The sequence below is a fragment of the Haliaeetus albicilla genome, chromosome 20 (genome assembly GCF_947461875.1).
Source record: "Haliaeetus albicilla chromosome 20, bHalAlb1.1, whole genome shotgun sequence".
NCBI lineage: Eukaryota > Metazoa > Chordata > Aves > Accipitriformes > Accipitridae > Haliaeetus > Haliaeetus albicilla.
In genome coordinates, this window is record NC_091502.1 from 27179785 (window position 1) to 27203150 (window position 23366).

The window sequence follows — 23366 nt, forward strand, 5'->3', positions numbered from 1 at the left end:
CGGCCGGGTGTCCGTCCTGCCGTCCCTCTGTCCCTCCGGTCCCTCCGCCGCGACTCAGCATCCCCGTCGTGCGTGGGGGGGGAGATGGGGCAGAGCCCGAGCGGGACACCCGGGGCTGTTCGGAGCATCAGATGCCGGCAGCACAGTCGGCGCGGGGACGGACAGGTGGCAGCTGGACGCGGGTGATGGCTTTAATAGGGCCAGGAATCCGGGTCCGTCCCCAGAGGGGGTGGAAAAAGCTGCAGGAGCTAAAAAAAACCATCCCCAAGATGAAGAGAGAGCGGCAGAGCCAGGCGGGAGTGTTTGCTGTGCGGGGAGGAGGTGGGGGGAGCAGGGCTGGCCCGGGAAGGGCATCCTGCTCGTCCTGCTCATCCTGCTCATTTCGCTCATCCCACTTGTCCCACTTATGCTGCTCGTCCCACGCGTCCCATTCGTCTGGCTCATCCCACTCGTCTTGCTCATCCCACTCATCCTGCCTGTCCCACTCATCCCACTTGTCCCGCTTATCCTGCTCATCGCACTCATCCCATTCATCTGGCTTGTCCCACTCATTTTGCTCATCCCACTCATCCCACTCACCCTGCTCATCCCACTCATCCTGCTCATCCCACTCACTCATCCCACTGGTTCTGCTCGTCCCACTTGTCCCACTAGTCTTGCTCACCCCACTTGTCCCACTCATCCCGCTCATCCCACTCATCCCGCTCATCCCACTCGTCCCGCTCCCAGCCCAGCTCCTCCAGACGCCCCTCGCCCCACGTTGCTCAGCCCTGGGGATGCTGCCGAGCAGCGGCCGGGGCTCTGCACCCTTTTGCTGCCAGGATGCAGCCCTGCTCCGCGCCGGGCAGGGAGCCAGCGCGCGGTCGGAGCCGCCATCCCAACCGCATCCCATTTATTGCCATAAATAGTATTTCCCAATGGCCTCGGGCTGGGACGATCCCGCCGCAGGCTCAGCCCGGCTGGGGCCCCGCTGTCAGCTCTGTTTCTTGCTTTTATTTAATGACCCCACTTGGGAGCTGAAGCAGCGAGTCCCTGCAGGCGCCCAGGGCGCCGGGAGAGCTTGGAGCCACACCAGGAATGGGTTCCCTTCCTGATGGGGAAGGGGGTCCCTCCTCCAGCGGGATGCGGTGATGTGCGGGGTCCCTGCGTTTGCCGCGGAGGTGACGAGCGTCCTGGGGCCGTCACGCAAACTGGAGAGGGGGACACGGGGAGGGGGTTATCCCTGCTCTGGCTCCCATGGATGGATCCCCACTGCAGGCAACGCGCAGGCAGCACGCACCCGCTGCATCCTTCCCCTGCCGCTGCGGGATGGAAGGGCAGGATCCATCCCCCCGCATCCCCAGCCTGGGCAGGGAGCACCCCCGAATGCCAGCGGGCACTGGTGTGCTCTCCACAGCCTGGGATCTAGGTTGCATCCCTGCCAAGGAACTAATTAAGGGCCTAATTAGCCTCCCATAGCCAGGCACTTGCATGGCAAGCTAAGCTTGCTTCGCCACCCCTGGGACGCTGGGGTTGGCAGCGAGGGGATGGGGTCCCCACATCTCGCTCCCGGCACTCTGCCCCACGGGTCCCAGCCAAGCACCACCCCAGTTTGGGGGCTGCAGCTGGGAGACACGGAAGCGGGGGGCTCTCCGGATCCGTCCCTGGCTCGGGGTACACTTGGCTGGGCCGGGGTGTTCGGATGAGGCCGTGTTGGCACACACATCCCTGGTGTAGTGGGATGTTCCAGCACCCGGCGAGGAGATGAAGCCATCAGCCACCCCATCGCTGTCACGGGATGTCACCGGGACCCACCGAGCTGGGCTCACCACAGCCCCTAGACCTGCACCCACCAGGGCAGGGGACCCGAACATTCCGCGGGAGAGGCTTCCCCATCCGCCGCTGCCAGCGCCTGCTCCGCGTCCCAGCTTCCCTGGAGGGCAGAGCAATAATAACACTTCCCAGGAGGGCATGGAGGGTTAATTAACTTCACCGAAGTGGGGGGAAGCGTGGAGCGATTGCATTTCCCAGCTGTCAGAGCAGAGCCTGACACCCTCATCCCGAGGTCTGCACGCCCAGCAGCTCCGAAAATGCCGCCTGGGACAGGGATGCCAGGAGATGCGTGCTGGGGAGGGGGGTGGATTTGGGGCTAGACCCAGGGAGAGGGTGCAGGCAGCAGCTCCAGTACCCATCCAGACCCAGCGGGCAGGGGACACAGCACAGTGCTGGGCATCACTGACAACCCCAGGAGCTGAGGATGCTGCTCCTGCAGAGCAGGCTAGAGCAGGGGACCAGCACCGTCCCTGTCCTTGTCCCTGTGGCCCAGTGGGACCATCGACCTGGGACTGGTGTCAGCTTTGCTCTGGCCTGGGAGGATGGGGACGCTGGTCTCGCTCTACCAGACACCCAAGCTGACTGGGTGACACGTGCCATCGCTGACCCCCCGGGTAGCCCATGGGATGGTGGTGCCGGCAGGGATTTTGCTGGCTCCGCTCGGCTGGCACGCCAGCATCCCCCGGCGCGGAGCAACGCCGGAGCCCTATCTGCCTCAATATTTCCCGCCGGAGCCATCGAGTGATTAATGAAGCCATTCATCTCATTAGAGTAAGCAATTTGTCTTTGCTCCGACACAAGCCAGGGCACAGCACGGCCCCGCGCGGCACAAACCCCCACGGCTTCGGCAAAGCCAAACCTCACCGCGGCCCAGCTGGCCGGAGCACGAGCTGCTTTCCTCCCTGTGGAAAATGGCACCTTTTTATTTTCCCCCTATTTTTTTTCTCCCTCTTTCCTTTCAAAGAGCCGCGGCAGCATCCCGTACCCAGGCATGCAATGGTGGGAATCCCCAGCATAGCCCCCCCCATTCGTCCCACTCATCCCACCCCAGGCTCCAACAGACCCCGCTGGGTTGGAAAAGCATCTTTTCCAGTGGAGGGAATTCACCAGCAGCAAAAACGTGACTTTTTTCGGGGAGGGATGGCTACACGCTGAGTAGAGATTTCTGGGACAGATCCATCCCCCTGCTCACCCCCACCAGCCGCAGCAGCTGGGTTCACCCCCCCCCCTGCCCCCCCACCCTGGCCTCTCTGGATGTTTATGGAATAGAGAAATCCCATCCTGGCCGGCTTCCTCTCCGGAAAGGCTCCTCTCACGCCTGCCATGGGGACCGAGAGGGACTGGAGGGGGGGTCTGGCATCCCCCCCACCAGCACCTGCGCTTGCTGGGTCTCACGCCTCGGGGCTTGCACCCATTCCCCTGGCCTCGCTCCTGGGCAATGGATGGAGATGATTTTTCCCCCATGGGGGAGCTCAGGGTGATGCTCGCCTGCCCAGAGCCCCCCGCCCAGGGTGAGGAGGAGCCCCCCTCGGAGCGGGGAGAGGTGGGATCCAGTGCAATGAGGTACCCGCTGGGATGCTGAGCACCCTTGGGGGTACCTAGAAGCTGGGGTCCCTTTCTGAGGGGGGGCACTTGAGGACTTGGAAAGTGGAGTTAGCACCAGCAAGAGCTCAAATCCAGGACCTGCCACCCACTGGGCTCCTCTTTAACCAAGGGGAAACTGAGGCACAGAAAGCGAGGCTGCGATACCCGGCGCCCGGGAGCATCCTGCTCCTGAAGGGACGTGGAGCTGGGCTGCAGGACCCCCACCCTGCCTTGCAAGGGGGGGCCGGGGCTGGGTGTCCTTCCCAGCTCCCAGGCTGAGGATAGGGGTCCTGGGCTGGGGGGAGCCAGGTCTGCAGCCAGGCTGGGTCCTGCCATCGCTGCGGGAGCACCCATGGGTGCTGGCTCCAAGGGAGGATGCTGGCACCGGCCCAGGCTTCAGCAGCAGGCTCCTGCTGCGTCCTTCCTCGTGCCGTCCTGGTGGGGACAGCAGCCCCTGCTTGCTGCGGGGCCAAGGAACCTCGAGGAAATGAATCATCTCCCGGCTGAGTTTCCAGCCCAGCTTTTGCCATAAAAACTACAAGTAAATTATTTGACCGACACAACCCTGCGAGCTCGGAGGCATCCGTCTCCCTTCGAGCCCTCAGAGCCCGGCTCCTGCCCCTCCCACGGGACTTTATCCACCTGGGAACGCGAGGGAAATGATCCCAATTAATTCTGTAAGTGGATTAGTGCGTTAGCCCCTGTGTGAGCGATCGCCGTCGGGATGAAGCCAGACAACGCTCCGTCTGGACGACTTCACTCCCTGAGCTGGGGCACCCAAATCAAATTAGAGCATCCAAGATGCTGAGCATGCAGATTTTTGCGCCCACGGGCATCGCATTCCGCCCCCCCCAGTACCCACGTCCCACGGGCACCATCCCCACCCATGGGCAAACGTTGCCCAACACATTTGCAAGGCTGCCGGCTCAGGGTGCAAAGAGATGGGGATGTTTGAGGGCACGGCGTACAGCGAGGGGGGGGTCTGGGGCAGGGAAAAGTCCCCCCATCGCCCCACTTATCGCTTTGCCCTAAGCCCTCTCCAGCAGCAGATGGGGTGAGAGATGGCAGCCCTGCAGCCGGCAGAGCCGCGGTGCAGCCAGGACCCCCCTGCCAGCCCCCAGGCCCTCTCACACCAGCCCCGTTGCCTCTCGCAGGGTGTTTGCAGGCGTCAAAGACCGAGGAGCATCTTCCAGACCCTGCTGCTCGCCGGGGCATCCCCTGCAGAGCAGAGCCCTCGACAAGGAGGATGACCACGGCTGCCTGCCAAGCTGGGAGCCCGGCCAGGGTGGTCGCCCCATCGCAGTCCTGCAGAGCCGGGGCTGGGGGCTCGGCTCCCTCCCACCTTGGGGTCTTCCCATCGGATGCATTTTTAGCCTGCGCCGGCTCGGCCGCAGCCGCCAGCCTCTGGATCTCGTTGCGTTCTCCCGTCTGACAGGCAAAAAGCAAATCACATTTGTATTCCTGCCGCCGCTCGTTGCCATCTGGGAGGCAGCCTGCCTCTGCCAGCACAGCCCTTTGCCGGTCCCCGTGTCCCCAACCTGGGGACACCCGGGTGCTCGAGTCACCTCCCCTGGCCAGGGCAGCCCTGGGGGCTCCCTGCCTGTCCCCAAACCTGCAGGCAGTGGGTCAGTGCCCACAGGCAGGGACATCCAGGCTCTCTCCCATGCCATAGCTCTGGCTTTCCCCATCACTTTCTCCTCTCTAGGCCACTTTCTCTCCTCCCGCCTCCCTTCTGCAGAGGAAGATGCTGGTCCAGGACCCCCTTCTGCCCCACCGATTGCACCCAGAGTTGTCTCCCAGGGCACGGGGACAGACGTCCCTTCCTTTGCCACCTCTCCAATGCATGGCAGCAGGGTGACAACACCATGCTCACACCCTGGGATCCCAGGGGAGCAGCCAAGGACCCCCCCCCGCCGCTCCAGACCCCCAAGCTGAGCCCCAGCAGCCGGTGGCTGCAAGCAAACACCCAGCCCCGGCGCCCGCGCCGCCCTGCCCAAGCATTTGCCAAGCAATCTGGCGATGTTAAAAATATCCCTGAGCCGTGATTCATCCTCCTCTCCCGCCTCCCCCTCGCCTCTGGCAATGCTGAGCCCCCCAGCCCTGCTCCCCTCCCTGGGGGGCTGCTCCCCGCTACACCCCCCCCCCAGCTGCACAGCCCCACGCTCCGGCCGCGGCGGTTAAATATAGCCAAGCTCTGGCTGTGTGTTAGCAACGCGGAGCTGACAACAAGCAGGCAGGGCCAGGCAGGAGCCCTGTTGCAGGCAGAGAACATCGCCAGGCTAAAACGCTGCGGTGCAAGCGGGGAAACTGAGGCACGGAGCAGGGAAGCGACTCCTGAAGGCAGCAGGTCCCACTGTAGGCAGGAGCTTTGCTCTCACCTCCAGCCAGCTCTGCTGTGGGCAGTGACACTGCTGAGGTCCCTGTCACCATACCCATACTGCTCCAGGATCCTTCCCCCAGCCCCAGAGCCACCATTCCCCAGGGAATCCTCTCCATCGGGGTGGGGATATGGAGGCAGCATCCCTGATAACCCCCGCAGCAACATCCCTGGGGCAAGGTCCAGGGCAGCAGAAGATGGAGCGATGGATGGACAGACAGACGAAGAGAACCAGCAGCTCTGCCCAACCCCAGCCGGGAAAACATCCATCGCCTCCGAGCCTGCCCATCCCGGATTAGAGCACTGCTTTCGATCCCAAATTACATTGCTTTAATCTCATCAGGCAGCAACAACCTGTAACCCGAGGTAGCTCCTTAATTACCTCATCTTTTATAGGAGGATAATGAGGGCAAACGGGAAGGAAACACTTCTGGGATATCTCTTGCCTCCCCACGGTCATTTGCCCGGGGTCCTGTTGCAGCAGATAGATGAGGAGCTGGGCCCCGGCGGGCAGCAGCCTGGCACGGAGCTGCCCTGGCATCCAGCGATGCTGGGCTGAGGCTTCCCAGAGCCGGAGGATGCAAACCTGTGGGATCAGCCACCCGAAAAAAGCAGGCTAGGAGCCCTGCGCGCCCGCCCCTGCCTCAGTTTCCCCAGCTGTGCAGGGTCGCAGCCATGCAGGACCAGCTGCGGGCGGCACTGGGGTTGAGCCCAGATGGGAAGGGCTGTGCTGAGCCCGGCATCAACCCCGGAGCTCGGCGCATCCCTGGCCCGTGCGCCGGACTCTCTTGAGCCTGCCACGCTTAACCGCAGCCTTCAACACCACCCAACGGGCAGAGAGAGCTGACTAACTGCACCAGCGTGAGCTGTTCGCTTCTCCTTAAATAGCACTTTAAAAGTCATTTCAGGTGCTCTCTGTCTATTAGTGAGTCCCAGCTGATGAGGCTGCAACATAATCACAGTTGAGCCCGGCGGAGAGCGGTGGCTGGCACGGCATCGCCCTGCCAGGCACACGGCGGGCAGCCGGGCTCGCAAGCCCCAGCGGTGAGTGCAGGGTGGTCTTATGGGGCAACCTGCACAAGGCCATTTGCACAAGGCGGTTTGCACAGGCCATTTGCACGGGGCGGTTTGCAGAGGCACTGCAAACCATTTGCATGGGGCAGTTTGCCCAGGCTGTTGGCACAGGGTGAGTTGCATGGGCAGCGCAAACCATTTGCATGCGGCATTTGCACAGGCCGTCTGCACGGGGCAGTTTGCACAGGCCACTCGCAAGGGGCGATTTGCACAGGTGGTTTACACAGACCGTTTGCACGATGCAGTTTGCATGGGCCTTTGCACAGGCCATTTGCACAGGGTGCTTTGCACGGGCAGTTGGCACAGATTCTTTGCACAGGGCAGTTTGCATGGGCAGTTCAAACCATTCGCATGGGGCATTTGCACAGGTTGGTTTGCACGGGGCCATTCGCACGAGGAGTATTTGCATGGGCCTGTTTGCAAAGGTTGTTTGCAGAGGACATTTGCGCAGGCTGGGATCAGGTGGACCGACGTTCCCTGGGGATGCCGCAGTCTCCGAGCGGGGCTTTTTAATTTCACAAGCAAATTTTCCAACCTAACGTCATCCCCTGAGACCTTCAGGGATGCTCCCCAGGTCGTCCCCCCACATCCCGGCCTCGCCTCCCGGGCCGATGGAACGGGGCCGGAGTCAAGGTCGCTTCCTGTTGATGTCCCTTTGTCGGGCAGGACAAACGGCCGGGACCGCGGCCGTCCTCCTCAAGGATTTCCCGTCCCCGAGAACATCGCGGCCTTCTTGGAACAGCAGTCCCCGGCCGGGCTGGCCAAACGATTTGCTGCTAATTAGTTGTTGATAAGAGCGGAGCTGGAAAGGGCCGGGGGTCTCTCCCGCCGGGAAGGGAAGGAAGTTGTTATTTCGGTGGGAAACGAATTGCGAGGAGCAGATAAATGGTTGGTCGGACAGCCCTGCCCGCCCGTGGGGACCCCAGCACCCCGGGGACCCCGGGGACCACCGGGGACCCCCCGTGCACCTTGCAGCCAGGGCTGCTGCCTGCAATGCTGCCTGCACCCTGCTCAGCCCCATGTCACTTGTCCCCAACCCATGTCCCGTGGCGGGGAAGGGGATGTGGACCCCACTCAGCCCCATGTCACTTGTCCCTACCTCATGTCCTGTGGCAGAGAAGGGGACCAGGACCCCACTCAGCCCACCATCTCCTGCCCCAGCCCATTTTGGGGGTGCAGCAGTGCTGCAGTGACACCCCAGCATCTCCAGGAAGGGACTTGACCCGGCCGCCCTTCTGTTCCCACACGGAGCTGCCGGCCCCGCAAGGCTGCAGTGCCGATAAATAACACACCGGAGGATGGAAATAGGCAGGGACGGGGGGGGGGGGAAACGGGCCCGGCTGTGGGGTACACGGGACCAGGGGGGTGCCCGGACCTGGCGGGGTGATCCCATGGATGGGATGGGGATGCAGCTGGGGCCATCCTGCAAACTCAGGCCAGAAAATGGTCCTGGTTGAGCATCCGCTTGGACCACCAGCCGCATCCTGGCAGGCGATGCCAGCCCCCTGCCAGGGCTCAGGGGGCATCTGGGCAGAAAGAGGGCAAAGCCACACCGGTCCCTAAAATCCTCCTCTAATCCCACGGGCACCACATGCCATCCCTGCGCCACGGCTGCAGCCCCAGAGCCGTCTCCATCCTCCCGAGGCAGGCACAGGGAAACTGCTCCATCATTAGAAGCATCCCTGGTACCTGACCACCTTCATCCCAAGGGACAAGGACACCTATAGCAGCTGCCGTGCCCACCCGGGCACCCAATTGCTGGGGGTGGCCGCTACCGAGCCTTCGGCGCTGGCACCGGTGGCAGAGCCGGGCACGGGGCCGAGCATCGCTGCCGCAGGGCCCCGGCTGCAGGCAGTGCCGGGGGGAAGCTGGCACCATGCGCATCCCCGGGACGTGCCGTTCCTGGAAGGCTTTCTCTGGCACACGGTCCCCTTCCCGTCCCCGCCGGCCACCAGCACCTCCTGGCTGGGTTTTAAAGACTTTCCTAGATGTTTTCTGGTGGATTAGCCGTGCCGAGGTTCCGCTGGCCTGGCTCTGCTCAGGAGCATCGTGGCGAAACCTCCTCCCTAGGCGCTCCAGGGATGCAGCCGGAGAGGGGCTCGGAGGGATGGGGACAGCCAGGTCCCATGGGTGGGGACTTCGAGCGGTGGGATGGGAAGGGGAGATGCAGTATTCCCGCATCCCCTCCCGGCGCAGTCAGCACTAATGGGATCTGCGCAGTGATTAGGGAGTTTATTTATCAGCCTCTGATGGAACTGGGAAAATTGAATTCCTGGCCATCTGCAGCTGGGAGGAATTCAATTTGGGGCAGCACTCCGGAGCAGGGCCCGGGCGGCCAGGGGCTGGCAGAGCCGCCTCCCTCAGGGGATTTGCTGGAGACCTCTTTTATTTTCCATATATAAGAGGGTTTGGTTATGGGATCCAGCTCTCAGCTGCCAGGGAGAGGTCTGGGAATTGTGGGGATCTCACTACTCAGATGGGGAAAGTGAGGCACAGCCAGGGGAAGCCCAAAGCCACCCATTAAATGGCTCCCCATTCTGGAAGGTTTCCAGTGCCAGCCTTTAATGGATCAGCACCCAGATGGGCAGTTGGCTGGGGGTCCCATCTCCAACCCCCTTGTCTATGGCTGGTCCCAAAGCCAGCCCCAGGGCACCCAAAGGTGCCAGGCATCACGCGCCCACCACAGCCACGGGTACCATCCTGCCCGGCGCGTGGGTGGCAGAGGGATGCGCCTGTGGGGACCTGCCTGAGCCAAAAAGCAGAGAGAAAATCCCCACTCTGGCTGACACACAGCTGCCAGGGAGGATTTGCTTCTGGGTTTGGCAGCATCCCGACAGAACTGGGCTGGGAGCAGTGATCCCCTCTCCTGCGCCAAGAACAGGGAGTCTCAGGAACCAGCCCTGCTCCCCATCTGCTCCCCTCCGCATCCCCCAGCATCTCCCTCTCCACGCATCCTCCTCGGGGCGAGTCCCCAGCATCCTCACCCCCATGCCCATGGGACAGCCAGGGCGGCGATGCGACTGGATCCGGCTGCAAAGATCCAGCAGCTCCAGATCCCAGCCTGGTCCCCAAGTCCACGGACTCAACTCCAAGAGGGTCACCCTGGAGCTGGTTTGGCTGCTCAGCCCTGGAACCCATTTTAGGGATGAACCCTCCTGTGGCTGTGGATGCTCAGGAGGGGGCTCAGGTGAGAACCGGGTTCAGCCCTCCCCAGTAACACCCCGACTGCCACGTCAGTATGGGATGGATGAGAAGACCCTGCTGAATTCACCCCTCTGTCCTCCCTGCACTGCCACGGATGCCATTGTCCCCCCAGCGAGCCCCCCTGGGCACCCGAGCCACCCCCCAGCCTGGCCTTGCAGGCAGCGGGCAGGGGATCTCTGCCATCACCTCCCTGCAAAATGTCTCAGCTCAGCTCCAAAAAGTCAAGGTCGGCCGCGGTGCCCATCGCGGCTGGAGAGGACGATGCCACACTGCCGGACCCGGCATGAGAAATTCCTCCCCTCCAGCAAACACCAAAGGTCAAATCCGCCCCCCCAGCACCGGCTGCCCCTAACCCGACTCTGCATCTCCCGGTGCTGATGCCTGCACACAGCCCCCCCCCCCCGCCTGGGGTGCAGCAGGAGCACCCACACCCCAGCCAGGCTGTGGGCTCACCGTGCAGCCCCCCCTGGACGACACAGGGCTGTGCCACCCCAGCTGGGTCATTTCTGCACCCCAGCCTGGTTTCCACATGCCTGGAGGTGGCCACAAGCCTGGTGTGATGCCATGGGGTATGAGAGGGCCGGGACCCACAGCCTGAACCCCACAGCCCCCCCCCCAAAAAGCAGTGCCGGGGCACACGCAATGCCGGCGAGGACTGATCCTGCACCCTTGAGCAGTTGCTTCTTGGAGTGGCCGTGCAGAAAGAGCTTTTGCCGGTGAGGACCCCCTAGGCTGGAGACCACTAGGGTGCACCCACCCACCCCAGTCTGGGGGTCCCGCTCTGCCCTGCGGCTGGGTGGGGGAGGAAGCCAGCCCTGCCCCACGTCATGGAAAGAAGCGCCCCTGCCGCATTGTGCGCCGCGGCCCTTTCCTCCCCTTTATTGCCCTGCTGATGTGTTTTGTGTCCGCCGGAGGAAACGCCGGCAGCGCCGGGACAAACGCCTGCACACCCATGTCCCCACGCCGCCCTCGACGGGTCCCCCACCCAACGAGCCCAGCCGGCCTCACGCATGGGGAAACTGAGGCAGGAGCAGCCCCACGCCGCTGGCCGAGGCATCCTGAGCCCCGGCAGGTCAGCATAGGCATCCCCTGGGGTAGGATGGGGAGCGCGGGCAAGCGGTGGCCAAGAGTGTCGTCCCCCCCAGCCCCTGGGCATGGCATGACCCCCCCCAGCTCCTTCCTGCTTAGCCAGGCTGCGAACACGTTATCAATTAGGGATTGATTCATGGGCTAGTCAGCGGGTAATTGCATTGGGGCCAGCGGCTGGGAGGGAGAGGAGGCGCAGCCATCTTCAGCCTCACCCCACAGCAGGGTGGTTGGGGGGGGCCGGTGTGGGAGGGGTAATAAAGCCCCAAGCCCTATATACCCCCCCAGGCTTGGGGATGGGGGTCCCAAATGCAGCCAGCACTCAGGGCACTGACAGGGACTGGGGTCCCAGAGAATTTCGGGGGGGATGAGCTGTTCCTCACCCACCCCGGGCTGGTGTGCACTGGAGCAGGGCAGCCCAGCAGGATCCGTCCCCTGCCACCCATCCCTCGCACGTCCCCGGTCACGTCCCTTTGCCCCATGCTGCTGTGGCCTCACCCACCAGGGACGGCCATGGGGCAGCTCTGCCCCAGCACGCGTCCCCCTCCTCCTCCTCGGTGCCACCCCAGCAGCCCCCAGACCAGGCTGGTGTTCCAGGTTAAAACCAGCCCCCTCACGCATCTGGGTGGCTTTTGCTCCCCCAGGACTGGGGCTTCTGGCTCCCTTCCAGGTCCCCACACACCTCTGGGTCCCCTCGGGGGGGGCTGCAGCCGGGGCTCGGTGCCCACCCAGCTGTAAGCACCCTCCTGGGACAGGGCTAGTTGGGTGCTGGGGGTCTGGGACCAAGAGGGGTCACAAGGACCCCCGCACCGCAGAGAGGGCCACTTGCCCTGGCCAGTAAGGAGTCACGTGTCCTGTCCCTGTGCCGGGTGACAGCTCTGATGTCCCCAAGCTTCATCCTGCCCCTCCTGGGGGGGCTCAGTGCACCCCATGGCGAGCCCCGGCCCCACCTCGGGCACAGACCAGCCCAGCTCAGCTCCTTTCCCTCCGTCAGCAGCTTTCAGCTGTTTCCCGGAAAACGTTTCCTTCCCTTCATTTCCCAGCGCAAAGCCCCGGGTCCCTGCCTCGCTCCGGCCTTGAACCCGGAGCCACCCACTGCACTCCTGCCCAGCCCGAGCCCACCGGCCGGCTCTGGGCACACAGGGGGACCACGACCACGGCTCTCGCACCCAAAACCATCGGCGCTGCCCGGCACTCGGGTCAGGGATCCGGCATGGTGGACAGGCGGACGGCGAGAGGGGTTGGGAATGTTCTGGGCTGGGGTGAATCCCTCCAAGCAGCCCCTTCCCCAAAAATTCGGGTGCGTGTGAAGGTGCAGGAGCACAAAGGACCAAATGTTTTCCCATGCACATACTGGGGTGCAGCCTTCCCTCCCCAAAAATGTGCAACTGGTGCTAGGAGAGGGTGGGGAGGACTCGGGGCAGGGTGCTGCCGGGGGGTCTGATGGGGGTCCCTCCCTTCCCAGCACAACCCCCCCGAGGACTGGCCCCACAGTGGGGCAGGCTGCCTGCCCCTGCCTTGACCAGGCAGAGCTGCCCGCAGGCGAGCTCTTGGGGGTCCCACGGCGAGCAGAGCAGGGCAGGGGGATGCGGAGAAGTAGGGACCCCAACCCCAGCACCCCGATACCCCCAGACACACAGGACCCGCATTCCCAGGCACTCCCAAACACTTCACACCCCAAACCCCTCCGCACACAAGGGACCCCCAGCCCTCTCCACCCCCGGCCCGGAGGTCACCGACCCCCCGGGGTCCCCATTTCCCCGGGTGACTGGGCAGAGCCTCCCCCCCCCCGCCCCGGGGTCGCTTACAGTGTCCTGCAGGGTGCCCATGGCGCGGCCCCGGCTCTCGGCTCGGCTGCCGGGACCGGGACCGGGACCGGGACCGGGACCGGGACCGGGACCGGGACCGGGACCGCCCGCCCGTCCAGCCCATTTCCTCCGACCCGGCGGGATCCGCACCCCCCCTGCCGCCTCCTTCCTGCGTGCCTGCGGGGGGGGGGATGGGACACGGAGCCCAACGTGTCCCCAAGCGCCGGGGGGGACACGATGGACGGACACGACACAGACACAGCCCCCCCCCCGCCCCGGGCCGGTCCCGCAGCTCTGTGCCTCAGTTTCCCCAGCGGGCAGGACCCCGTTCCCGGCTCTCCCGGGGGACTCGCAGCCCTCCGCAAAGGAGCGGGGAGAGAAGCGGGTACAAGCGGGCTCGGGAAAGCCCCCCCCGGCCCCCCCCGGCGCGGGGTGGGGGGATCCCGCAGCCCCCGGTCCCACCGCACCCCCACCCCGTGCAGCGCCGAGTACGGCGGACCGGGACCCCGGGCTCCTCCGCTCCCCCGCCCCCCCCCGCCCAGCGCTCCCGGTGCCCCCCCCCACCCCAGCCATAAACCCCGGGGACCCCCAGCACCCCCGGGCCCGGGTGGGGAGTGGGCTCAGCCAGGCTGCCCCAGTCCCCGCTTCCCCGGGTCCTGGGTGGGAGGGGAGGTGGGTCGGGGGTCTGGGGTGGGAGGGGAGGCGGTTGGGATGGGGGTGCCGGGTGGGAGGGGAGCGGGGGGGCACCCGTGGAGTGGGATGGAGGGAGGGGGGGGGTCCCCGCCGTCCCTACCTGTAACGCCTCGGAGCCGGGCACGGCGTCCTCCACCTTCAAGAAAACCTGCTGGCCCCGTCTGAAAAATTGAAGGAGGGCGGTGAGGAGATGCTGCAGCCCCAGCACCATGCCGGCTCCCGGCTCTCCCGGCTCGGCTCGGCCCGGCCGGGCTCCCCGCCGCTCCCCGCCCCGCTCCGCCCCGCTCCGCGCCCCGCTCCGCACCTGCTGCGCGCCGGCTCCGCGGGGTCCTAAGGGGCCGGGGTGGGAGGGGAGGGGGGCGGAGGTCCTCGGGGTGGGGGGAGGGTCCCCGGTGTGAGGAGGGGGTCGGGGCGAGGGTCCCCGGTGTGGGGTAGGGGTCGGGGTGGAGGTCCCTGGGGTGGGGTGGGGGTCGGGGCAAGGTTCCCTGGTGTGGGGTAGGGGTCGGGGTGGAGGTCCCCGGTGTGGGGTGGGGGTCGGGGCATCGCTCCTCGGGGTGGGGTGGGGGTCGGGGCAAGGTTCCCTGGTGTGGGGCTGGGCATCGGGGCATCGCTCCCCAGTGTGGGGTGGGGGTCGGGGAGAGGGTCCCCAGTGTGGGGAGGGGGTCGGTGCAAGGGTCCCTGGTGTGTGGGGGGGATCAGTGTGAGGTTCCTGGTGTGGAGCAGGGGGTGGCAGTGTGGGATGGGGGTCAGGGTGGAGGTCCCTGGTGTGGGGAGTGGGTCAGGGCATCGCTCCCCGGTGTGGGGTTGGGGTGCTCCTGCTATGGGGCAGGGGGCTGGTAGTGCTCTCCTATGGGGCAGGTACGGGGTGTGCCTCCATGGGTCTGGCCTCCAGGGCGGGGGGACAGCTGCCCCATGGTAAACACTTCCCTTGTCGCATTTTGGGGTAGAGGGGTCCCCCGCACCTTCCCCCTTCTTGGGCGGGGGTCGTACCCCAATTCCCCCCCCACGGTACAGACAGACCCCCCCGTCCCCAATCCCCAGGGGATAGCGGGGATGTCCCACTCGCCACCCTGCATTGGAAGAGCACCCCCTTATTCTCCAGCTAAAGTGACCCCCCTCCCTTAAGGGCTGTGCCCCAGGCTTGGGTTGGGGGCTCCCCCCCTACCCTCCCTGGTCAGACACTGGAAGCCTCCCCCCATTTTCGGGCAGGGATGCCCATCCGCTGGCTCTGGGGTGACTCTGCTGCAGGGCTTGGTACAGAGAAACACACCCCCCACCCCCCAAGCCCAGGGGATATTGGGGATGTCCTACCCCCCACCCCGCATTGGAAGAGCACCCCATCCCCATTCTTGGATAGGGAGGGACCCCCATCTTACACGCTGGAGAAGACCCCACTTGGGGACCCCCCCGTAGGGATGCAGGGGCTGTTCACCCCCAGCCTCCTATATATCCCCCATCACCTTCGGTGAGAAGTGACACACCACCACGCCCCAACTCTCCCATCCTCTCCCAGCGTCAAGCACCAGGATTTTGGGGGTGCTGCTCCCCCTGCACAGCCTGAGCCATATGGGGACCCCAGGGACCACTTCGCCACAGCATGCACAGAGGAGAGGGGTGCTCTGCCACCCCGACGTCCCCTGGGGCACCGGCTCAGCTCGGGGAGCCCACCCCAAAGAGACAGGGCTTTTGGGGTGACAGAGCAACAATTTAACAGCTTCTTCATGCACGGCGAGGAACCGATGAGGATCGGTCTGGCGGGGACACGACATGGCAGCCACATGCCACGCTGCGTGAGGGACGCAGGCAGCGTGACCAAACGAAAACACAGATAAATGGGAAATAAAGGAGGCAGGAGAGAGATGTGCAATCAAAGAAGATATTATGCCAAAGAGCGCAAAGGCACAGGGCCTGCCAGGGCTGGCATCCCACCTCCATCTCCTCTGGACAGAGGAGGAAGGTTTGGGCTGGGGGAGGAAGGCCTCCTGCTCTTCCTCCAAATCCCATGAACCCCTCGGCTCACTCAATCTTCCCTCATCACCCAGATCAGCTAAATCGGAGCTAAACTGGCCTAAGCCACCAGTAACAGTCACTTAAGTGCCACTCATGTTCTTATCCTCTCCCCGGGGCTGCTCAGCAGCTATCGCCTCTGTTATCTTAAGCCAATTCTTCAGCCAGGCTTGCGGAGAGGCTGGATGGGGTGGGAAATCCATCGGGTGCAGGGCCCTTCGCAGGGTGCCCAGCATCCCGCCTCGCAGGGCCCCAACAACCCCCAAATTAGCCTTTCTCCTGAACTCTTCCCCTCCGCTCAGCCTCGCTGCAGAGGGGTGTCCCCAGGACCTCTGCTCCACAGGCTTTGCAAAACACCCCGAAGACCCTCCTACGCACTAATGCTGTGTGCACAGCCACGCTATCAGACATCAGAGAATACACACACACAACCCCCAGCAGCTGCAGGTGCTGCCTGCCGCACCGGAGAAGCTTTGACCGGAGCAAAAGCACAGATCCCTGGTTTTGCCTCCCATCTGCCAGGAGCTAAAGGGGTCCCGCTGCTCCCCAGGGACAGGGTGCTGTGGGGATGCGCTGGTGGCTCGTAGGGGCTCAACCCCTCTCGCATCATCTCGCAATCCATGGGGGAACGCCGAACCCACAAAAGCCCGGCTGCTGGTGGAGGCAAAAACATCCCCGGAGGGTGGAGGGATGGAGGGAGAAGTTCCTGGGTGCCCTCACCCCCATGAGAGTCCCGTGGGGACACGGGATGACAGGGCCCAGGCCACCTCGGGCCAGTGGCCAAATGGGGGAGGGTTTGGGGGCTACTGAAGCAGCCCCCCTGCAGCTAAACCCCCTCAGCGGCTCAGGGAAGTGCGTGGTGCTGCAGCCTCAAAGCTGGGATTTACACCCTGCAGCCCATACCCTGCACCCAGCAGCTCCCTGCGTGCTGCACCCACCATCCTGCACCCCCCCACACCCGCACCCTGCACCCCACATCCCACTCCCTGCACCCCACAGCCCCCGGGTGGTGCCAGGGCCAGGGCATGGGGGCCCGGTGGGGGGGTCAGGGTGGCCAGTGGAGCCGCAAGGTCATCTAGTGGCCAGAGCCACCAAAGCCATCCCAGCCACCTTGGGGGGCTCATCCCATCCAGCCCCCACGGTTCCCCAGGGCACCCTCCCACAGCCCCCCCGGCTTCACCCTGGGACCAGCCGCTGCAGGCAGGGGGGTCCTGCCCCGGGGCGGCTGAGAAGCCCCAAGCTGGGATACCACAGCCCCCACCTCGGCTCGCAGGTCCCCAGCCCTCGGCGCTGTGCTGGCATCGTGCTGGGACCGAAGGGTGACACAGCCACAGGTGCAAGGAGAGGAGCACCTCGTCCTGGGTGATGGCACAGGGTGATGGGCACCTCAACCTGGGTGATGGCACAGAGATGGGCACCTCAGCCCAGGCGATGGCATGAGGCCATGCACCCCTACCCTGGACTGGGTGCCAGAGGAGTTCTTCTCTCTCCTGGGGCCTTGCCCTGCCATCAAAGTCCCGTGGCGTGGGCAGGCAGCCTGCCTTCACCCCCTGCCTGCTCCCCTGCCCACCTCGCACCTCGTTAGCTGCTTTGCTCTCTGCTCCCATCCCCAGCAGCGGCCGCTTCGGCTCCGGTCTTTCTTCTCCTCCCACCAAGCAGAGGTCGGCCACACACCAGCCCTCACAGCTGCCGAGGAAAAACCCTTTGGACAGGTTCTTCCTCCACTCTAGCCTCAGTTTCCCCTCTCGCCAAGCGGGAATCAGCCAGATCCGGGTGCCGGCAGGATTTGTTTCTATGGCAATGGGGATAAGAGCCGCCCAGATGGGAGCAGATGCTGCGAACAGGTTTGGAGCCGCGGCTGCCAACCATGCCGGGGTTTGGGGAGCAGCACCCCTGCATTGCGGGGGGAAGGACCCCACCATCCCCACCCTGTACCCAAGCAGGTCCCAGGGATCGGGTCCCTACGGGAAAGGGGGGATCGGGGTGGGCGAGGGGCAGGGATCCAGCCCCGGTGGGTGGTGGTGCATCACCCCGATGTGCCCATGGGGCTGGGGAGGGGGGGAAGGACCGCACTGGGGGCTGGGTGCTGCTCCTGGTGAGTCACCCTCCAGCTGGGCTATAATTAGCGATGGCAGCAAGGGGAGGTGCAGAGAGCTTCGTCAGCCGCTGGCCTTAATGAGGCAGGCAGCAGCAGGGCACCAGGGCGGCCAGGCGAGCGATGTCTCAGCACCGTGTGGCAGAGTGGGGGGTGCGGGGGGGAGGGCAAAGCCAACAAGCACCCAGCTTCAAACGCTGGGGACTCCAGGGCTGGGTGCTCAAGCCTTGCACCCCGAGTCAGCTCCCATGGGGCAGGGTCTCACTATGCCCATCACCCTGACCAGGCCACCACGGGACCCCCCAGGTCCCCAAGATCACGCCCCAGGGTCCCCAGCTCTGGGGACACCCCGCTGCAGGGGCCTGAGCATCATCTCAGCCTGCCGGCTCTGCCCAGCCTGGATGGATCCTGCCAGCTTGGATGCCGGTCCTGTGCATGAAGCAGATTTCCCCATGGGGCTAGCAGATTTCCTCACGGAGCTGGTAGGCAGCAATCAGCCCCTGAAGAGCTGGGCGCTCTGCATCAGCTCCCAGGCTCGCAGGATCGGTGCCGAGCCTGGCACGTCATCGTCACTAGAGCCACACGGGGAGCAGGTCACGGGCCCGGCACAGCTGCCCGCAGGACAGAGAGCCATTGCTGAGCCCGCACAAGGGCACAGTGTGGGGCTGTCCCCAGCTTCCCCATCCCCAACTGCTCGCCCGTGGGTGCCTGGGGACGGAGCGGTGGGACGCAGGGGTGCAGGGACGCAGGGCTGCAGCACCACGGTTGCATGCAGGCGCTGCTTCTTAACCTGCATGAATGCAACAGAGCTCATCTCCCCGGCCGGCTTGTTAATGATCTGGTGTAATTATGAGCTGCTCCAGCTCACTGGCTCATGCAGCCCTCCGGGATCGATGTCGCTCGGAGAGGAATGTCACCATCAGTCAGATGGGGGACATGCAGCACCGGCCCCCTGGCCCTGGCACGGGGCCGGGAGATGCTGGGGAATAAATCCGGGTGCTGGGGAGAGGCAAAGGAGCATGTTTCCCAGCCGTGCTTCCTATATTTCCACTCTGCCTGTGGTTTTTTCCCTGTTTCCGACCCGGGGTCGATATATTGGCGCTGCCCATCCTGCCTCTCCTCAGGGACTCGAGGCGGCAGCCTGCCAGGCATCCCAGCCCTGCTTCAGCTGGGGGTGTTTAATGGCATAGGAGGGAGCAAAGTTCATGCACGCTTGTAAATATTAACCCTTATTTCACGCAAGAGAAACCAGGAGAAATCCCCTTTGGTGTTTTAAGACCCACAGACTCAGCTTTTCCTTGGGAGGTGCTGGCAGCAGACGGCAACAAAGCACCAAAGCCGAGGGATTTGGAGGGGGGGTAAGAAGCAAGGCTGAGCCTTCAAAGCCCATGTAGCCCCAAAAGACCAGCAGCACGCTTTCTCCCCATGCCCAGGCCCCTTTGCAGGTCATACGTAGGAGGGGAAGCTGCAGAAACCTGCCCCCAGAGCAGCATCTTTGGGTATACTGGGTATACTGGGAGTGCTGGGATACCAGGTGCCCCCTTGCACAGTGCAGCCAGGGAGCCGTGGCGGGAGGGGAGCGTGGCCCGGCGGTTACCAGCTGTGCCAGCATTGCTGTAAATCATGTCAGATCAGTGAAGCTTCATTAAGCCGCCGCGGCGGAGCCGGGATGGATTGCAGGGCCGGATCCTGACTCCGACAGCGGCTCCGGTGAAGCACAGCCGGGGCGAGGACCGTGACACCTCCCCGAGCATCCCCGCAGCATCCCTGCCCCGCAGCTCGCAGGAGGGAGGGGACACACGGCGTGGCCAGGCACGGGGACACGGTGCACGTGGCCGTGGGTGGCTATGGCAAAGCAAGGTGGGATGCCGGGGGCTGCGGCAAAGCCTCCGGCACTGAAAATGCCTCATTGCACCCCACGTCCCGTGGGTCAGTGGCATTGGACCGGCGACTGGGGAAACTGAGGCTGCGGGGTCCCTGCCCGTGGACCGGTTCCCTGCCGCAGAGGCGACCCGGACTCAGCTGGCTCGAGCAGAGCTCTGGGGACGCAGCCGCTGATCGAGCTGCTGTATCTACAGATAAATTGAGGTGTTATTGCTCTGGAGCTGCTAATCTGGGGTACTCTGCCAGCTCTAAATTCAGGCGGAAATAAATCCATCTGTTCTCCTGCTCGGCCGCTAATCCCCCCGGCCGGGGCTCTCCACAGCAGCCAAGCCTCGCCGCTGGCTCGGCGGGGATATAACCCGGCGCTGGGCTGGACGCGGCGGCTGCAGATCGATATCTTGTTTGCTGCTCACGATGGTTTCTTCACTGATAAATCCTATCCGACGCCACGGCCCTGGCTGGCGGTGGCCAAAACGTGGCTGCACCGTGGGAGGGTTGCGTTGCCCGGCCGGAGCAGGGGATGCTGCAGCATCCCTTCCCGGGGCAATGCTGGGGGTCAGCCGCCGCCGAGCCCCTGGGGACGAGGCTCGGGGTGCCAGGAGGCTCCGTGGACCCAGCCGGTCGATAGCACCGGCTGCCGCAGCCAAACCGCTTCAGAGCAGCAGGGAGAAGCCGCCGGCTCCTTCCCTTCCCGTTAAAGATGACATTTCTGCTCCTGGGCAGGAGCAGGCAGGGCCCCTTGCCCACAGGGAGACCTGTGCGTGTGCAGGAGTGAGGAAGACCTGCAGCGGGACAGGGAGGAAGAGCGGGGCAGGAGGGCATTGCTGCTGGGGGTGGTTTCTGGGAGAGCTGGGGCTGTCAGGGCAGAGGGACGTGTGTGTGTGCACAAGTGTGTGTGTGTGCACAAGTGTGTGTGTGCGCACAAGTGTGCCTGCATGGGTATGCACTGGTTTGCGTGTCACCTGCGTGCACATGTACATGCACGCATGGGGGTGTGCACACAAGCGGGGCGTGCACACAAGGGGACGTGCACTTGGGATGCATGGGGGGTGTGCTTGTGTGTGCGTGTGAGTGTGCACATGGAGAGGGCAAGGATGGGGGCGCATGCACGCAGAGCGTGTGCACGCGAGAGAGACATGCATGAGTGGGTGTGTTTGCGCAAACGTGGGGTGCATATACGCATGGGGGGGTGTTTGTGTGCATGCGCTTGGGGGGGCACGTGCACGCTGGTGAATGCGTGGGGGGGGGTGTATTTGTGTGCATCGGATGTATGTGTGTGGGTTGTGCGTGCATGCAAGTGTGAGTACACACGCACTCCCCACCTTTCCCTCTGCTCCCCCCGTAGCCAATGGTCGGTCCCCGAGGGTGACCCCAGAGCCAGCGCGGCACGGGCATGTGCCAAATGTCCCATGGGCAGCAGGACCCCCTCAGCCGCCCCACGGGGTCAGCCAGCCACCTCCTGGGTGGGGGTCCCTCAGCCCGGCAGCCCCCGCACTGCCCGGGAGGATGAGCAGCAGCTGAGGGGGCAGCAGCCTGGTATTTGCAGTCCTGTGGTCCCATGTTTGCACCCCGTCCAGCCCCACATTTGCAGCCCGTGCAGCCCAATGTTTGCCCCCACCGCACCCCAGCCCCACATTTGCACCCAGGTGTTTGCATCCCATGCAGCCCCACATTTTTACCCTGTGCAGCCCCACTCTTGCACCCTGTGCACCCCAGTGTTTGTACTCCTTGCAGCCCCACATTTTTACCCTGTGCCCCCCAGTGCCTGCACCCCATGCAGCTCGGTGTTTGCACCCTGTGCAGCCCCGTGGCAGCTCAGCCCCATCCTGATCCCCCATATCTGCCTGCAGTGGGGCAGGGGCTCTGTCCTGGCCAGGGACACCCCTTCCCTTTCCAGCACGGGCTGGGGGCAGCCAGCTTACCCTGAGCAACGCGAAGGGATCACCGACTCACCCTGTCCCCATCCCAGCTGTCACTGGGGCCACTTTTGTCATCGCTGCCACCCCAAGAGCCGAGAGCACCCCTGCCACCCCCGGGCACACTGCGAGCCCCATAGACACCCAACAGCCAGGCAAAGGGATGCGACCGCAGGAACCGAAGCACAGCACGAACCCGGGGCCGAGCAGGGATGCAGGTGTCCTGGCACCCCGTCCCTCGGCGGGGACAGTCCCCGGGAGATGCCAGTTGCGGGGACCTGGTGGCAGCACATCCCAGGTGCAGGCAGGGAAGGTTTTGCTGGTTTTGTTGCTGCTGTCATTACTATTGCCGGATTTTGAGCTGGATAACGAAGGGGCCCGGCTGAGTGAGCGATGCTGGCGATGAATAAGTGATGGAGCCCTCGAAGGGTCTCTATGGAGACAGCTCAGAGCACGCCGGGTGCCGAGGGGCCGCCAGCAGCCCCCGCATCCCATAGCCGCTGCCGGGGAGCCAGGGCTAATTAGGGGGATGAGCGTGATGGCAGAGCCCTCTCTGCTCCCCGGCAGATGATTTCCCTTCCCAAGAAGGTGGCCGGGCCCCCGCAGGGCTGGCTGGTAGGGGTTTAAATGGCTGTTTGCTTCGTTCCCATCCCTCTCCCCCCAGCAGCAGCTTCTTTCCGTTCCTTGACCGCTTTCCCAGCATGGAGCCAGCTCAGCCAGTCCCCTGGCATGAGCAAGCCCTGGCCATGGTGGCCACGGGCATCTCCGGCTTGGCTTGCAAGGGCTTTTGCACCATGGGTGGCTCAGCCACCCTCGTCACACACAGCCTGTCCCCTGAGAGCATCCTGCATGCATGGGGTCAGAGCACACAGCCGCTGCATGCTCAGAGGGACGAGGGACAGATGACATCCATGGGGACTGCATGCATCTGAGGGGACAGCACGTGTCCGGAGGGACAGCATGGGTCTGGAGGAACAGCATGGGTCTGGAGGGACTGCATGCATCTGGGACAACATGTAGCATGTATCTGGAATGACACCACACACCTGGGGGACAGCATGTGTCTTAAGGGACAGCACGTGTTCTTGAGGGACAGTAGGTGCCTGAAAGGACAGCACGTGCCCAGAGGGACAGCGTGTGTGTCAAGGGACAGCACGTGTCTTGAGGGACAGTAGTCGCCTGAAGGTACAGCATGTGTCTGGAGGGACAAGATGCATTTTGGGGACAGCACGTGCCAGGAGAGAGAGCATGCGTTAGGAGGAGGGACAGCAGGTGCCTGGGGGACAGCATGCACTCAGGGGACAGCATGCAATGGGGGGGGGACAGCATGCACTGGGGAGGACAGCATGCACTCGGGGGACAGCATGCACTGGGGAGGACAGCATGCACTCAGGGGACAGCAAGCACTCGGGGACCCAGCACACTCCAGACACGCAGCCCCCCAGCACCATGTGCTGCGGGTGCAGCAGGGTGCAGGGTCACCCCCAGCCCCGTCAGCCCCTGCTGCCAGTTATTCAGCTGCAGACAACAGGCTGGGACTCCTGAGAGCGAAGCTTAGAGCCTGACCTGCCTCCAGCCCCCCCCGTGCCTCAGTTTCCCCCAGAGAAAACAGCCCTGAACACCCCCCCACCCCAAGTCCCCAGGGCTGCCCCAGACAGCAGGCACAGCACCGGGGTGCAGACTGACCCAGCCCGGCGCAACAGGAGCCTCATTTAGCAGCTTCATTTTGTTTTGCCTCGGTTTTTTTCCCCCCCTTTTATCACTGTAAATTTCTCTTCTGATACATTCTAGGCGAAAAATAAATGAAGCATCTGAGCCAGGCGGGC

The 23366-nt window shown here is 64.2% G+C and overlaps 1 protein-coding gene across 3 annotated transcripts in view; it reads right to left on the minus strand.

Moving 5' to 3' along the window:
• PDE2A (phosphodiesterase 2A) overlaps positions 1–23366 on the minus strand; it is a 54509-nt gene that overhangs the window by 15486 nt on the left and 15657 nt on the right. Inside the window, exon 2 of one of the 3 annotated variants that reach the window (XM_069808703.1) lies at positions 13739–13799. In XM_069808703.1, the coding sequence (XP_069664804.1) occupies positions 13739–13799 (61 nt within the window). Of the gene's footprint in view, positions 1–3561; positions 3798–12945; positions 13264–13738; positions 13800–23366 lie in introns of those variants that run through there. The other 2 variants (XM_069808704.1, XM_069808702.1) reach the window with 2 other exon arrangements.